Source organism: Stomoxys calcitrans, chromosome 2, assembly GCF_963082655.1.
Source record: "Stomoxys calcitrans chromosome 2, idStoCalc2.1, whole genome shotgun sequence".
Taxonomy (NCBI): domain Eukaryota; kingdom Metazoa; phylum Arthropoda; class Insecta; order Diptera; family Muscidae; genus Stomoxys; species Stomoxys calcitrans.
The window spans coordinates 2,929,980-2,944,682 of record NC_081553.1 but is presented as its reverse complement, the minus strand read 5'-3'; the positions used below and the strand labels follow the sequence as shown (position 1 = coordinate 2,944,682).

Below are 14,703 nucleotides of genomic sequence, written 5' to 3'. Positions count from 1 at the left end.
ACTGAATAAATTTTACATGTATAAATATTACGATCTTTGCATTGTATTTGCAAATTTCATAAAGAACAAAAATATGAAATATGTATGATTATGTATAAATAAAAATAAACAAATATTATTTTCTACACCATCGTCAAGTCTTTATACGTAGTAGAAATAGTAAATAAATAAATTAAAATCGAAAAGAAAGCCAGAGAAAGTAACGCACACCAACCACTATGGGACGCGTTTTGTCTTTGGTTAGAAGACTTTTCAACCACACTAAGTATGATGGCTTCACGGGCCGTGCGTTGGTATGTTGTATTTGAATCGTATTAATTACCACATTAACCACGCTCGACAACACTGTCTAAAGCTGTACTTTTTCCTAATGCATGTGTTTTTGTGTAATGACGGACTTTTTTCTGCTACATTTACACTACTTCCATGGTACACATGGAATTTTTATTGATGGCTTCGAATGCTAGTCATTTCTTTGCGATCAGACCACCTCCCCATAATTCTCACCATCGACCGACAACCCGACTTCATAAACTCTGAGCGCCGGACGTTTATTAATCAGAAGAAGGCCGATTGTGCTAGTTGCCGAGAGGAAATTCGGAGACATCATTAAGGCAGCAGCCGCTTGCTTTATATCAACCGTTCGAATACCCCAGGTGCAGCCCAATTTCCCGGCGCATGCAGTGGTACTCGCAAGCGAGCGTGCTGGGATTAGTTGTACGGACCCCACTAACCCCAGAATCAGCGAGCAGAATCTGGAAATAAACAGGGTAATCAACGAACATAGGCGGAATTTCTAGTTGGAACACTGGGAGCAATGTAACTTGGGCGCCGGTTTAGGCAAGCTATGGTCTACTGTTAAGTAACTCTCGAACCCCGATAGACGGGATGACAGGACCTCAGTCACTTTTGGCGAAGTAACTCTGACTGATCCGAAGAGATGCGCCAGGTTGTTCTACCGTCAATTTATTGTGCATCCCGACAGCGACAGGGCAAGGAGGAAGGAATGTCATCCGTGACACCAAATCATCCAAGGCGTTGGGCCCCGACGGAATCTTTACATTGATGCTGAAAAACCTGGATTTACCTGGAGTTGACTACGTTCCTCAACCTCCCTTTGAACACTCTTTTAGCTCCCGATGTCTGAAAAATGGGCAGAGTGATCCCGCTACTGATGCCTGGAAAGGACCCCAGTTTGGGGGAGTCGTACAGACCGATCTCCCTTATCTCACCAGTAGTCAAGAGGCTTTAGGCATTACTCCTCCCGAGCCTCGTAGGAGAATTTCCATTCGCCAAGCATGAGCATGGATTTCCAAGACTGCATAGCACAACAACTGCTTTGCATGCCATCACCGCACACATTTGCCTTGTCCTTAATTAGCCCAGACCATGTGATAGGACGGTCCTCGTGGCACTGGACCTATCGAAGGCACGATCAGCCATGCCAACACGTCCCCCAAGTCGCGAATCATCTGTGTGGTCGCCAGTCATTTGTGGAATTTAGGGATAAGAAATCGAAGCACCGTATCATATGCGGACGATTGTACGATGATGGCATCACGCCCTCGACCAAATGATGACATCTGCGATAGGTTGAAAGTATACCTCAACGAACTTGCCTCATATTTCGATGCAAGAGATCTTAAGATATCTGCCATAAAGTAACCTCTAAAAAGAAAATTTTTAGTTAGGAATTCTGTGCTACTTGCAAAAACCTTAATTATTTTCAATACCACTTTCCTAAGTTGGTTCATGTCTGGTATTGTGTCTCCACCTAAGTGCCGGTATCTGTTAGACGCGAAAGCCGGGCAATGACAAAGGAAATGCTCCAACGTCTCATCATCTTCCCCGCATGCCCTACACATGCTATCACTTGCCGCACCGATTTTACATAAGTGAGCTCCTAGTCCTATGTGTCCCGTTATGATACCAATAGCTATACTGACCTCCTTCTTGCTTCCTTTCAGTAATAGCCTCGTCTTCTCACGATCTGGATCCCCCCATAGGATTTTCGCCGTCCTACCGACCGTTTCGCTGTTCCACAATGTTGCATGCACATTCGTTGCTCCCTTCCTTTAAATCGGACTGCGTCGACCGGGTTAACGTTCGGGTTAACCAAGTTTATTGACGGCAGTCCTTTGGCCTTCACCGCCAAATCGTCTGCCCTTTCATTTCCGTTTACTCCGTTATGGCCCGGCACCCAAACGATGCGCATTTTGCCATCCTCAGAGAAGACGTTAATCTCTTTCTTATTATATTATATTGGGGTAAATAAAAAAATTATATAAAGTAGGTTCCATAATCTTTCGACAAGCAGGAGTGATATAGTTTAGAATGCATTTAAATTAACTTATATATCGATCGTTTTCGTCAAATTTGACAGTGGAATTCAACCAAAAATCTAAACGAATTTTCTTCTTCGACAACCATAATACCATTTTGTACAAATTTCGAAATTCGACTACGCTATCGCCAACCGGAATATGGTTCTTCGTATAATCTCCGGAGATATGTCGTTTTACGGAAAACTATTGTTGAGACCACAGTTTACTGATTGGCTTCTTTATTACATTAATAAAAATGGAATGCAATGAAAATATGAAGGTTCCTATATTCGAATGGTGCATGTGTTGTATTATATTCGTTTATTTTCCGGATTTCACTTTAACTTTTCCCTTCCAATAAATTTGTTATTATCAAAATTGCGAATTTCCCATTGAACATTATATTATGGAACCGGGGCAAACATATTTCCGGCCGCAAATCTATTATTTTAATACATTTTTTATCCATATATACAAGCGTCGCGGTAGCTGAGTTGGTAGCAAGCTCAGTCTGCCACTGCCACTTTAACCTAATTTTACCTAATGTTTATCCCTGCCAAAAGTTTGGTTATGATTACGAAAACATAGGAAAACTATTATGTAGTTATTTTTGTTTTATTTAACCAAAAAAAAAAATTATATATTTCCTTAAAGAATAAATGAATGTATAACAGCAGCTAACCGACGTGAAATATAATAATAATAATAATAATAATAATAATTACGTACAGTGATTGTATGAACCCTCCTATACGATTATTTATGCTTATATTGTATGTGGATATATGTAGGTATTGGATAAATGAACAAACGCAAGTTGATGACCTCGGTATCTTAATGTAATAGTTGAATTATATAAATATATATTTATGGTTTGTTCGTGCAAAACCTATTACGTTAACGATATATGTGAGGTTAAATTAATTCTAAATGTAAACCTGGTTGTATAATACCTAATTAAAAAGCAATAACTCCATGAAAAGTCTAACAAATCTCGTCAGAGGGGTAACAAAATCAACTTTTAAAATGCTTGAAGAAATCATGTGAAAAACGTACACAGCTCGCCTTAGTGGTTGCAAATGGGAAACTGAAGAGAAAAATATAAGTCGAAGGCTTAGGTAGGTACGTGCTGGGAAATTTACGTATATGCAAAAAATAAAAAAAAAAAACAAATATAAAAATAAAAATAAAAGTATTGTACATGTTAGTTAAGAAGTAAGATCACTAACAAATTGCATCTTCTGGAGATGGCGAAATATTGGTGGAAGTAGTCTCCCTGTCAGTTTCATCATCATCCTTGTCTGCGATTGCTTCCGGCACATTTGATGTGACTGCTAGGGCAGCAGCTGAAGCCAATTTGTTTGATTTGTGCATGACGCCATTTACCTTAATTTTCGACGTTGATTTACGCTTTCCGATGGTTGCTTTATTGGGTAACCGTTTTATTGGCTTCATTTTTGATTTCTTAGATTTTCCTTTAGCCACCTTTGGGTTAGAATCGTCAACGCCAGGAGTTGACTCCTGCAATATGTCAATGCAGAAAAAAAAACAATAAAAATGTCAAGCATGATTTACACCAAAAACTACCTTTGATTCACTCTCTTTTAATTTTCCACCAATTTCTCCGGAACAATTTTTGGAACCACAGTAGCAAGTTTTTCTTTCATTGCCCAACAAATCATCCCAGTGATAGTTGAATGTTAGCTCGGTGTTCTGAAGTTCGTAAAAAATTATTTTAAAAATGTTTATGCGTTCTATATACAAATCGTACCTCAGGTATGTCTTTTATGGCAAATAGGCCTACACGATTCAACGAATTCACCGACCATTTCTGTGTCTCACAATTAGGGTCACATGAGTGGTTCATAAAACGTGCCAAATTGCCCTTTGGCCCCGCGTCAATGATGTAATCCTTCTCCACGGAAAGGAAATAAAAGTTTTCATCGCGATCCAATGATTTTTGGGCCATTCGGGAACGAAATTCATTATCGTTGATTATTTCTCCTACGTACTCGATTACAAAAGAGCCAGCTTTAATAGGCTCCAGACATATTAAGCCGAAACCACGTTCCTTCATGTATACAACATCAAGTCGAGGGGACTTGCGAGATTCAAACAATTGATTCTGGCACCGATCACGAGCCGGACATACTTTTGGATTGCATTCGTGATAGAGTACACGATTGAGGCAATTGGTGTCCGGACCACAAGGATTCTCATCATTTGGATCACAATCGCACTTACTGACGCTGTCCATGTCCACATGCAACTTTACTGGCGGAACTGGTCGATTCGCCTTAATTCGTACATATGGCTGGGGGTGCAGCTTCTCCTTGTTTTCGTTTAAAGTGCGTTGTTGAAGCTTTTTCGCTTTGATAATCTCATAAACTTGTTTCGCTTCCTCAACACCACGATTATAGCTAATGTCCAAACCTATTAATTGGAAAATTGACAATAGCAAACACACACACACATACAAACTCAAACTTACTTGACGTTTTCGACTTTGGTGGTTCTGAACTATCTCCTTCCAAATACAAGTACACTCTGCGTCGTGAAATCCATCCATGATCGTGAGTACCAAAAAATCGGACAACAAAATCTGATGGATTGTGTGGCTTTCTCGCAATATTTTGCGGTATTTCCGTTGGCGGTAAAATAATGGCTGGCCACCATCTAAATTGTGTAAATTTCGCCCACACCATTTCACCGTAAAGTGGCATGCGACCAGACTCACATTCTTCACATATATAGCCCTCATTGGGATCTATTGGAATTTTCAGACACTGTGCATGCACTGCTGTAGGACACGTCTCACAGCATACAACTTGACCTCCACGCACACAGAAAAAACACCAATTAACATTGATAGTCATGTCATGCTTAAGACTGGCATGCCGTGGACAAATAATATGAGCAGCTGTTAGGATCTGTGAGCCTGCCGGAATGCAAGTTGAGTCTGTGTGGAAAGTGGCCGGACATTTAATGCATTTCGTTAATCGCGCATTGCTTAACTGTTGGAATTTTCCTTTTGGGTCGTCAGAAACACACGTATGACAAACATGAGATGGACAACGAAATGATTGTATGTGGTTTTTAGAAATGGTAATTTTTGATTGAGGCCAATATTTACAACAGGCAGGATGGAAGGAGCGGTCACACTGGCCCATGGTACATTTTACTAGAGGGTCCTCTAATTTACCAGAGTCGGTTTGATTACACACCATGCACTTTATAGGCTCATTGTTGGCACACTCTCTGCATATAACTTCAGCCTCAGTTTCCGAAGTGACATGAGATGTTGCCGTCAATGTCGTTTCGATATTTTCTGTAGTCGACAAATCTTGTGTAGATGATGAGTGTCTGCTGCTAATCTCCTCACTTGCAGAATCTGTGGCGGGCTTTGGAGTGGCAAGTGAACGTTTTTGCGATTTCCTTATTTTACCATTTTGAGAAAAGTCCTTAGTAATGCATTCCATGTGCATCCAGGAATGACAATTCTTCGAGCATCTCCTCAAATTCCCACCGGGTTTGTAACAATATTTACATACTGGATCACGACCCATGCCTTTAAAAAGATATCTTCTGTCCAATTCGAAAATATCATCCACAACTTCTAAAATAGGACGATTCACCACCTTTTTTGGCTTTTCTATTATAGCGCCCGAATCCTTGGTTTGTTTTGAAGTTGCTGGAGTGTCGGTTGTTAGATCCAGAGACGATCGTTGGGATTGAAGGGACTTACGTAGCATAATATCTCTCAAGCGATTCGAAAGACGTTTAACATTATCATTTGCCACAGAATCTAACTCTGCTGTTAAAGCTGCAGGCGAAACACTCAATTGCGTAAGCATTTGCTGGCGACTTAACTGCTTAAGAGCCCAGATATTACGCACTGCCACAACTAAACTTTTGTCCAGTTCTTCGTTTGTATTATCCTCTAACACATAATCTTTCATTGCTATGTAAAACCTTTGGAACTCAATTCCATTAAACATCTCCAAGTCTTGCAGAGATTTCCTTGCTTTTACGATTTGAGAAGAATTGGAGGTTTGCATACTACCTGCCGCATGATCGTCTCTGTGTGAGGTATATTCATCGGATGTACTAATAACTTCAGAATCGGTCACCATTACAATGTCTGCGCTCAGTTTACGCTTTTTAGCTGTCATGTTTTTGATAGGCGAATAGGCCGGACTAAATGGAGACGTGGACCGCTCACGTTTCATGGCATTTGTTGGGATAGATAGATTATTTACATTTTCTTGTGATCCATAGAAGCTTTCTCCATCCGACGCAGATAAATGTCGTGCCGTTGGTATATACATAGATTTACGACGTTGTTGCTTATTTTTTTGTGTAATTCTGGAAGGAACCCAATGAGAAAACCAATCACGAATTGTTACCAAAAATATTGCGATTGCAAATGGCGTAAATCAATTATTAATATGTAAATCATTGGGAAACTAAACAAATATTTTAGTTAGACGTGTATTTGTTGTTACTTACTTGGATTTGTCAAATATTTCATAAAATTTTTCTAAGCGTTCTTCGTACGGAACTTCAGCAACTGCATTAGCCTCATTTACTGCTTCGTACCAAACCGATTCCTGTTTCTTTTTTGGAACAAACATTTTGAATTTTGAACTTTTGGTTCCATACTTTTCGCGGCATTCTTCCAACCGTTCCTGATACTGTTGTAACGTTGTAAAAGGCATTAGATTTTCCCGTCTTACCCAATTGCGGCGGGCATTGTCGGCGAAGAAACGGACATGGACCATGACGTGATGATCGCCAGACATGTTGTTTTCTTTGGTCGTTATGGACTTGCCGTCCGGATCGGGGCAAACCATACATGGCCAATAGCAGTAGTTATATATTTGACCCCAAAATAAGTCCCCTGTTGAAAACGTCATCCAGGAACCATCATTTATTATAGAGGATCCTTTAGCGCTATCCATGCTGACAGCGGATGGTGACTTGGCCGCAACTGTTTCGACAAAATCTGCATTGCTTTCCGAGTCGACACTTTCTAAATCAACTTTGCTATGGTTTGTTTGTTGCACTATTTCATCGACTTCTTTGTCTTTTTCATCGATTTGTAGGGATTCCTTAGATTTCTTATTGCCATCAAGTGAAAGATCTTTTGTCTCTAGTGCGGATTTTCCTTCAATACTTTCGTAGGCATACTTTTCTATTTTGTCGTCACTTTCAACAATGTTTTTCATGTGATCATCTACTATATTGTTATCACTAATCATGACAATGGCATCAGCATTATTTTTATGTTCTCCCGTTGGCTCCGTGCCAGAAACAGCACCAATATTAGAGTTGATATTCACTATATTGTTCGAATCAGAAGAAACTTTACACAGTTGCTCTGAAACTGAAGTTTGAATATCGAGAGATGATTCTTTTGCAGAAATATTCGTAGGGCTTTGAGATTCGACCATGATGGCGCAAGTTAATGTCTCATTATTTTCAATAGTATTCGAATATTGTGGGACCAATAGTTCAGTTGAATTACTTGCATCTGTAAACGTCGACAGGTTTGAATCTTTATCGCTCCCCAATGATTGTTTAACAGAAGAATCTTTGTCGTCATTTAGCCTTTGGTTAACATTTTCAAAGCACCCAAAATGCCCATCCTCATTCGTCGTAACAGCATCATTTGTTTCTAATTGTTGTTCTACATTCTCATAGTCTACTGAGGGTGTTTCTTCGACCAGTTTGGGATCTAATTCTATTAGTTCAAAGTCTTCCTTGGATGATTTGTTGTTATTTTTGGCATTTACATCATCAGGTAGCATTTCGCCGTCAACAATTGAACCATTCTTTTTCAACAGTTTCTCTATTGGACTGACAAATTCTTTTCGTCTGCTATTCCTCACCTCTGGCGAGTCGTTTCCATCTTTGGGTACACGTCGAACATAACCCAGTGAAGTGTCATGAGTTCCGAATAATTGGGCAGCCATATTGTCGCCTGTGTCTGAGTTGTTCTTCGTTAAAGACGTGTCTGCGCTACTACTTATATTATTTCGTCGTCGCGTCTTTCGTGTTCCTCCCTCTTCGCAACTGTTATCCAAACTAGTTGTAGTAGTTACAAATCCTATATACTTTGGACTAAGGTTGGAATGAAGATGTGCTAGTGGGTCCTTTCTTCCTAAGAGTGATAAAAACATGTATAAGAAAAAAAAAACAGTAAACCTTTTGTATACAGAGTATTTTTATGATTGAAATAGTTTTAATATGTATTTACTTCTAGGTGTCGATGAGTTAACAGTAGTTGGTGTGCTTGATCTAGATGTTTGCTTTTCTTCGACTTTAGTCGAACTTTTGGCTTCCTCTTCCAAATTTGACTCTGACAACGAAATTTTTGACTCTTTGAACGACTCATCAATATTCTCCTGATTTCTGTCTCTTTCGTTCTGGTGCAATACTCTTATTCGACGTTGTCGTCCTTTGACTACCGTCGCCGTAGAATCATTTAAAGCGTTATCGCCTTCGTTTTCCATCTTGAGCGTGGATGTTTTGTTTCTCTTCTGGCTACTTCAGCGCGTGCTTTCGATCACCGAAATATTTGCACTCTTCAAAACTATGGTTTATTTTTCAGTGAGTTCGATACACATAATTCTCCAAAACACAATGCTTTTCAGAATGTCTTTGAAGCAACAAGTAAAATTTATAAATTTATTAATCACAAATAAATCTCCAAATCGAAAAAATTGCGTTCAACGCCACTTTTTTTGTTATAATTGTTGTTGGTAGTGATGGGTGCTGGCAACAATACCGCGCCAAAATTGGTGCACACTGATTTCACGGTTGTAATTTTTTGAAAAAGTTTAGCAACCCTGACAACCAATTCCTAATACAGCGCGTACAGGCAAGTACAGGGTGCGCCAGAGAAACTTACTTAAAAACAAACGGAAAATTTTGCCGAAATGTGTTCGTTTCATCATAACATGTTTTTTCATTTAAGGCTGGTACTACGTTCTTTTCTACGGAAAAAATTCCGAAAATCGTTCTTTCGGTGGATTGACAAGGTTACCGCATTCGATTTTTTTGGTTTCTTTGGCCAAAATGTTGCCATTTACATATAGAAATTAGTACGGCATCAAACATTTTATCAGCAGCTTACGAGCAAGGGTACACATAAATGGGAGTGTGTGGGTCGTACTGAAATTCATATATGTTTTGGCAATTTAAACCAAAACCCAACCCTTCGTAATTATTTATTTATTTCTTATTTATTTCTTAATAGTAATACATAAGCCTCCTCGGCCAAGAAACTTATTACAACAATATATATTCCTAAATAAACATTAAAAAATTAAATACTTCACAGATTAATTGGCTCCCCAGCCATAACAAGATTATGCAAAAATGTAAACTGTTGGATTTTTTAACAAGTCTCATGTTAGCGATACAAAAAGATTCAAGCAACAACACTAAGTTTGATCTGTAGAATAGAAGTTAGTAAAGTTTTAAGCGAAATACATTATTCGTGTGTGAAAAGATTCTTAACACACGTATCATTCTGTATTCATGGTCACATGAATACAGAATGATCTTTCGAAAACAGACCTAAATATACGGGGCAAGTAATTAATATATTGGATTTTTCATATAGTCGGCGTTGACAAATTTTTTCAACGGCTTGTGACTCTGTAATTGCATTCTTTCTTTTGTCAGTTATCAGCTGTTACTTTTAGCTTGCTTTAGAAAAAGTGTAAAAAAAGTATATTTGATTAAAGTTCATTCTAAATTTTATTAAAAATGCATTTACTTTCTTTTAAAAAATCCGCAATTACTTTTTGGGCAACCCAATATAATGAAGCACAAAACAATTTAAAAAGAGACAAATGCAGAATTTATTTGTAAAAATAATTAGAAAATGTAGTATTTTCACAGTTATAACTTAAATAAGCACAATTTTCCAAAAGCCTTTGTCAGCATCCTCCACTTTTATTCAACTATTGTTGTTGTAAATGCAAGACCAAAATCACAACACATTCTTTCACAAACCTTATTATTTCGTACAGATTGATTGAGTTGAAGTGATATTTATTTTTCTTTCCAGTATTTTTATTTTTATTTTTATTTAAAAAATACTTTTTTATTTATAAAACATCCACAAACACTTTTTTTGTGCTTTTGGTCTGCAATTACAACAACAATATTTGGATAAAAGGGGAAGATGCCGATAAAGGCTTTTGGAAAATTGCGCTTATATAACTTATAACAGTGAGAATAATAAAAAAACGAATCATTTACGGCCATTCGAGGTAGTTTCGTTGGGGGTAGATTTTTGTTGTTGTACTAATGACTTTACCTCATAATTGCACATTTAAAGGGTAAATAAAACACCTCTAATGAAAATAAAAGTAGAATGCCAATTTGAGTGTGTTCAAAAGCTTTACAGCCTAGTGGGAATTTACATTACCATTCGCACAGGGTTGTATATCTGATTTCATTGTTGTTTTTGTTTACCTATTCTGTTAAAACATCTCTGTGGTATGTTGGTATGTTTGGTTTTTTTTTCACCAACATTTTCGTGGTAATTTAGTAGTTGGAAAACTTCAACTTTTTGCTCGTTTTGCCAGAAACTTATTTTTATAAAAATTCTAATTTGGTTTTTTGCTGCAGGAGCGTGCTTAATCTGCAACATTAAATATTGCTTTGAAGATTAAAAATTAAAAAGTGATGGATAACCTTGTGGAGAAAATTGTCCACGAAGTTAAGTCGCAGGGGGTGTTCGATGAATTCCGTAAAGATTCGATGGCGGATGTGGATACAAAGCCCGCCTATCAAAATCTCAGACAGCGTGTTGACACATCAGTGAAGAAGTTTCTGTCGGGGATTTTGTGGACTCCAGACTTGAATAAAAATCAACTAAGAGAAAAGCTCAGGCGCCATATCACCGAGTAAGCTGTACATTGTTTATGCTAAAGTCAGTTTTCATAAATTTTCAATTTGTAGATCAGGATTTCTAGATGTGGGTGTGGAACGAATAGTTGATCAGGTGGTGAATCCCAAAATTGGCAGTGTTTTTCAACCCCGTATAGAAGAAATAGCATACAAATTTCTGGGTCTACCCCCGCCACAGAAAATATATGATCCTCCACCGCCTCCGTTGATGCATCCCTTAACTGCCCCTCCGTTACCATTGGCAGCTCCACCACCACCCTTGAAAATAGAAACATGTAGTTTATTACCAAACGATCTGGAACAAGTAAGTCCTGATTCGGATAAAGCTACAGTTAAATCCGAAATCGAAGGCGATGACAAAACAGAAGTTGACATGGAAATGGACGACAAAGTGGTAGATGACGACGAATCGCCGCCCTTTGAACCACTGGTAAACGACAATCCCGACATTGAGCTAAAGATGGAAGCCGTTGAAATGAAATGTGAAATCGAAAGTGTAACTATGCAACGAAAGTTTAAGGAGGAAGATTACAGTGCTGCTACAATCAAGACGGAAGCAAAAGACTATATTAATAATCAGCATTTAAATGACTATATTGCATCAAATATAGATAAAGACACCAGTCGATCAATGGACTGCAGAAATTCTCAAGATTCGCAATATTCAAGCGTATCTAGCGATACACACTTATCTCCTGTGACAAAAAATGACCCGCCGCGAAGCTCTCAGGAAGATGCTGTGACAGCAAATATATCTGAAGAAGCTCAAATGCCCAAATTTAATGAAAGTTCTAGTGAACCGAATGGTACTAACGGCAACAAGGATATTGTAGACGCTGAGTTGCATTTTGATATAAAAAAAGATGAGATAAAGTTTGAAGGAACGGAGCGTAAAAATTTGTCCGGGTCCCAAGATTATTCTGTACTTGATGAGAATAAGCGCTCCGAATCCGTATGCGTCAAAACAGAAAATAAAAACGATACTTTTGAATTTACGGGCAACAATAACTCCAGTTTGGAACAAAAGGAAGATGACATGGAAAGGACACCTAACGCTCAGGAACTAAGTTTTGGTTCAAGTGTTGAGGACTCAACATCAACTCCTACAATAAACTCAAAACAGGTGGTTCCCAACGACAAGGGAAAAGATTTTGGGGTTGAAGAGAAGTCGCTGCAGCTTACAACGCCGAAATACCCATCAACTTCTACACCTACCGAAACACCCACTGCAACTCCTACACCGACTTTTTCACAAAGTTCTGCGGCTACGCCATCCCCTGTGACAACCCAAAAGAACGAAAGAGATTATTCCGTGAAGCACTCCTCTTCTTCAAAGCACAAGAAACATTCGAAAGAGCGCCGAAGATCTCAAGAACGTGAAAGGGAGAGGGATCGTTATAGAAGCAAGGACAGTAGACACCATACAGGTGGTAGCGGTAAACATTCATCATCGTCATCAAGCAAGTATTCTTCGTCGTCCTCACATAATAAATCATCAAATGAAAAGGAAGCAGACAAGTTATATTCTTCACATTCCTCGTCTAAATATGGAAAACATTCCTCATACTCTTCATCCGAGAAACGCCACACATCTTCGAGTTCCCACAGAGACCACTCTTCATCATCCTCAGCATCGAAGCGCAGCAAGGAGGACGATCATCAGGAGGCTAAACAGAAACTACAGCGACGAAAGTCCACCGACTCAAATGATGAAGGAGACAGAGGCGACGGCGGCGGCGGCGGTGGAGGCGGCGGAAGATCTGGTTCACAAAACAATAAATCAAGTATTTCTAATTCAAAATCTAAATCAAAATCTAATTATGTTGGAGAGGCGCCTTCTAAAAATAATGGTAAAAACAGTCATTCTTATAGTTCATTTCCCTCTTAAAGTTAATCAATTTTTTCACTATAGATGTTCAGAAAGATCAGGTGTCCTCACGGAATGGCAATAAAGAATGTAAACGAAACCATAATGTTGTAATATTGAGTAACCTTTTGGAGAATCCGGAGACACAATGTATCGACCTGAACACACAAGGCCATTTGGCAGGCTTAACACTGGCTCAAGCAAATCAATCTGCGGACCTTGATGAAATAGATAAATGTTCCGATCTTTTGTACTTTGAAGACATGCAGAAGTCATTTCTAGATAAATTAAGCTTTCTCAACCACACAATGGATTTGTGTCGACGTGCAGTGAATAGCTTACGTTTTGATTCACCTGTAGATGAGGGGATCGAAGTGTTATCAAGTGAAGATGACTATAATCACAATATTACCTGTTCCTTGAAAAGGAAATCAAGTTCGAATTATGAAGAATTCGAGAAGACCCCGGAAAAACGTTGTCTAATTGCCAAAGGCGAGAATATTGTGTTAAAAACGTCACCTTCACCATCAGATATTAGTGTTAGCTCAAAGGAGAACGAAGAAATTGACAAAAATTCGGGTATGTTAAGTCTTAAATACGTTGTACCTCTTTATTTGCCTAATTTCCTTCGATTTTTTTGATGGGTTGATTATCATACTGAGTTAACTTTGATTTAATTCTTGTCCACTTATTCATATCAGAATTCAGTTGGATATGAAAGCAGTGCAAGCTGTAAAGTTTAGAGTCACATTATCAACATGTACCATTTCTTGTCTACAAATTATGTACATACGTCCAAAAAATGTTCGCTTTTACATATGCAGTCATTTAACTTCATATGTAGTATGCTCATTTGTTCACTTTTATACGAAGATTAGGAATCGGCATTTTTAAAAAATACGAGTTGATACCAATTGTTCATGCTTATCGTGTATTTTGTTCCCTAGCACTGTCTAAAAAATCGGATCGACATAAGGCGGCAGTGGAAAAGCTTTCGCAACAGCAACGATATTCGAGTGATGATTTATATAAACCACGTCCGATATTGGGTCAACGTTCTAGGCGTCGAGGCATGGATTCTCTCATTTAACCAGTTTTTTTCTTTGTTTCATAATATGTTGTATATATTGTTTACATTTTAATTTATTTTGAACAATTTATACTTTGAATAAATGCTTGAGTTCACAACCGACTTGTACCTATTATCATTCACATACCTCACTGAGAATAAATCTTTGAATTTTCAGAAATGAGTCAAAACTTCAAGATGGATGTATCAACATTTGTTTCGTGCAATTCCTGATCACTGTTGGGCGGTGCCCTCTGTATATCGAACCGTATGCCAAAACTGTGTCACCCGATCGAACGTGTTTCGATCGCGTAGAATAGCTGATTTGTAGGACAACCGTTTGTTGGGATGATACAGTCTTTGTGGGCCTGACAGCTGCTCTATAACCTTGAAGCAAGATGAAAACGCTGCAAACGTTTCCAAAAAGTATGAAGTAATATTTTTGTATGCATATTTCTAGCTTTTACCTAATACAACTTAAAATGTTTGAAATAATACAACAGAAAAAGAAGCAA

General features: G+C 38.4%; 2 protein-coding genes across 6 annotated transcripts; one reads left to right on the top strand and one right to left on the bottom strand.

Moving 5' to 3' along the window:
- Nucleotides 1-2,974: 2,974 nt before the first annotated feature.
- LOC106084366 (nuclear receptor binding SET domain protein) lies at nucleotides 2,975-9,091 on the bottom strand. Of its 3 annotated transcripts, none has more exons than XM_013247994.2 (7): nucleotides 8,584-9,091; nucleotides 6,834-8,487; nucleotides 4,816-6,689; nucleotides 4,096-4,757; nucleotides 3,912-4,037; nucleotides 3,554-3,845; nucleotides 2,975-3,453 (listed from the first exon to the last, which is right to left on the bottom strand). In XM_013247994.2, exons 1-7 carry the CDS (start codon nucleotides 8,837-8,839, stop codon nucleotides 3,278-3,280), a joined length of 5,040 nt encoding a protein of 1,679 aa, XP_013103448.1. In that variant the 5' UTR covers nucleotides 8,840-9,091; the 3' UTR covers nucleotides 2,975-3,277. The 3 variants fall into 3 exon arrangements, with proteins under 3 accessions (XP_013103448.1, XP_013103449.1, XP_013103450.1); XM_013247995.2 differs by having other exon boundaries at nucleotides 2,975-3,411; XM_013247996.2 differs by having other exon boundaries at nucleotides 3,439-3,845.
- A 1,719-nt stretch (nucleotides 9,092-10,810) lies between these two features.
- Nucleotides 10,811-14,703, top strand: LOC106084370 (biorientation of chromosomes in cell division protein 1-like 1). Of its 3 annotated transcripts, none has more exons than XM_013248004.2 (5): nucleotides 10,811-10,846; nucleotides 10,971-11,248; nucleotides 11,304-13,102; nucleotides 13,165-13,698; nucleotides 14,067-14,311. In XM_013248004.2, exons 2-5 carry the CDS (start codon nucleotides 11,028-11,030, stop codon nucleotides 14,207-14,209), a joined length of 2,697 nt encoding a protein of 898 aa, XP_013103458.1. In that variant the 5' UTR covers nucleotides 10,811-10,846; nucleotides 10,971-11,027; the 3' UTR covers nucleotides 14,210-14,311. The 3 variants fall into 3 exon arrangements, with proteins under 3 accessions (XP_013103458.1, XP_013103459.1, XP_013103460.1); XM_013248005.2 differs by lacking the exon at nucleotides 10,811-10,846 and adding an exon at nucleotides 10,863-10,881; XM_013248006.2 differs by lacking the exons at nucleotides 10,811-10,846; nucleotides 14,067-14,311 and adding an exon at nucleotides 14,367-14,703 and having other exon boundaries at nucleotides 10,891-11,248.

Coding starts and splice junctions, on each gene's coding strand:
- LOC106084366 (XM_013247994.2), bottom strand. CDS start 8,839: ATGGAAAACGAAGGCGATAACGCTTTAAATGATTCTACGGCGACGGTA. Junction 8,488..8,583: donor TAACTCATCGACACCTAGAA/GTAAATACATAT, acceptor TATCACTCTTAG/GAAGAAAGGACCCACTAGCA. Junction 4,038..4,095: donor CCATAAAAGACATACCTGAG/GTACGATTTGTA, acceptor TACGAACTTCAG/AACACCGAGCTAACATTCAA.
- LOC106084370 (XM_013248004.2), top strand. CDS start 11,028: ATGGATAACCTTGTGGAGAAAATTGTCCACGAAGTTAAGTCGCAGGGG. Junction 11,249..11,303: donor CTCAGGCGCCATATCACCGA/GTAAGCTGTACA, acceptor TTCAATTTGTAG/ATCAGGATTTCTAGATGTGG. Junction 13,699..14,066: donor AGAAATTGACAAAAATTCGG/GTATGTTAAGTC, acceptor TTTGTTCCCTAG/CACTGTCTAAAAAATCGGAT.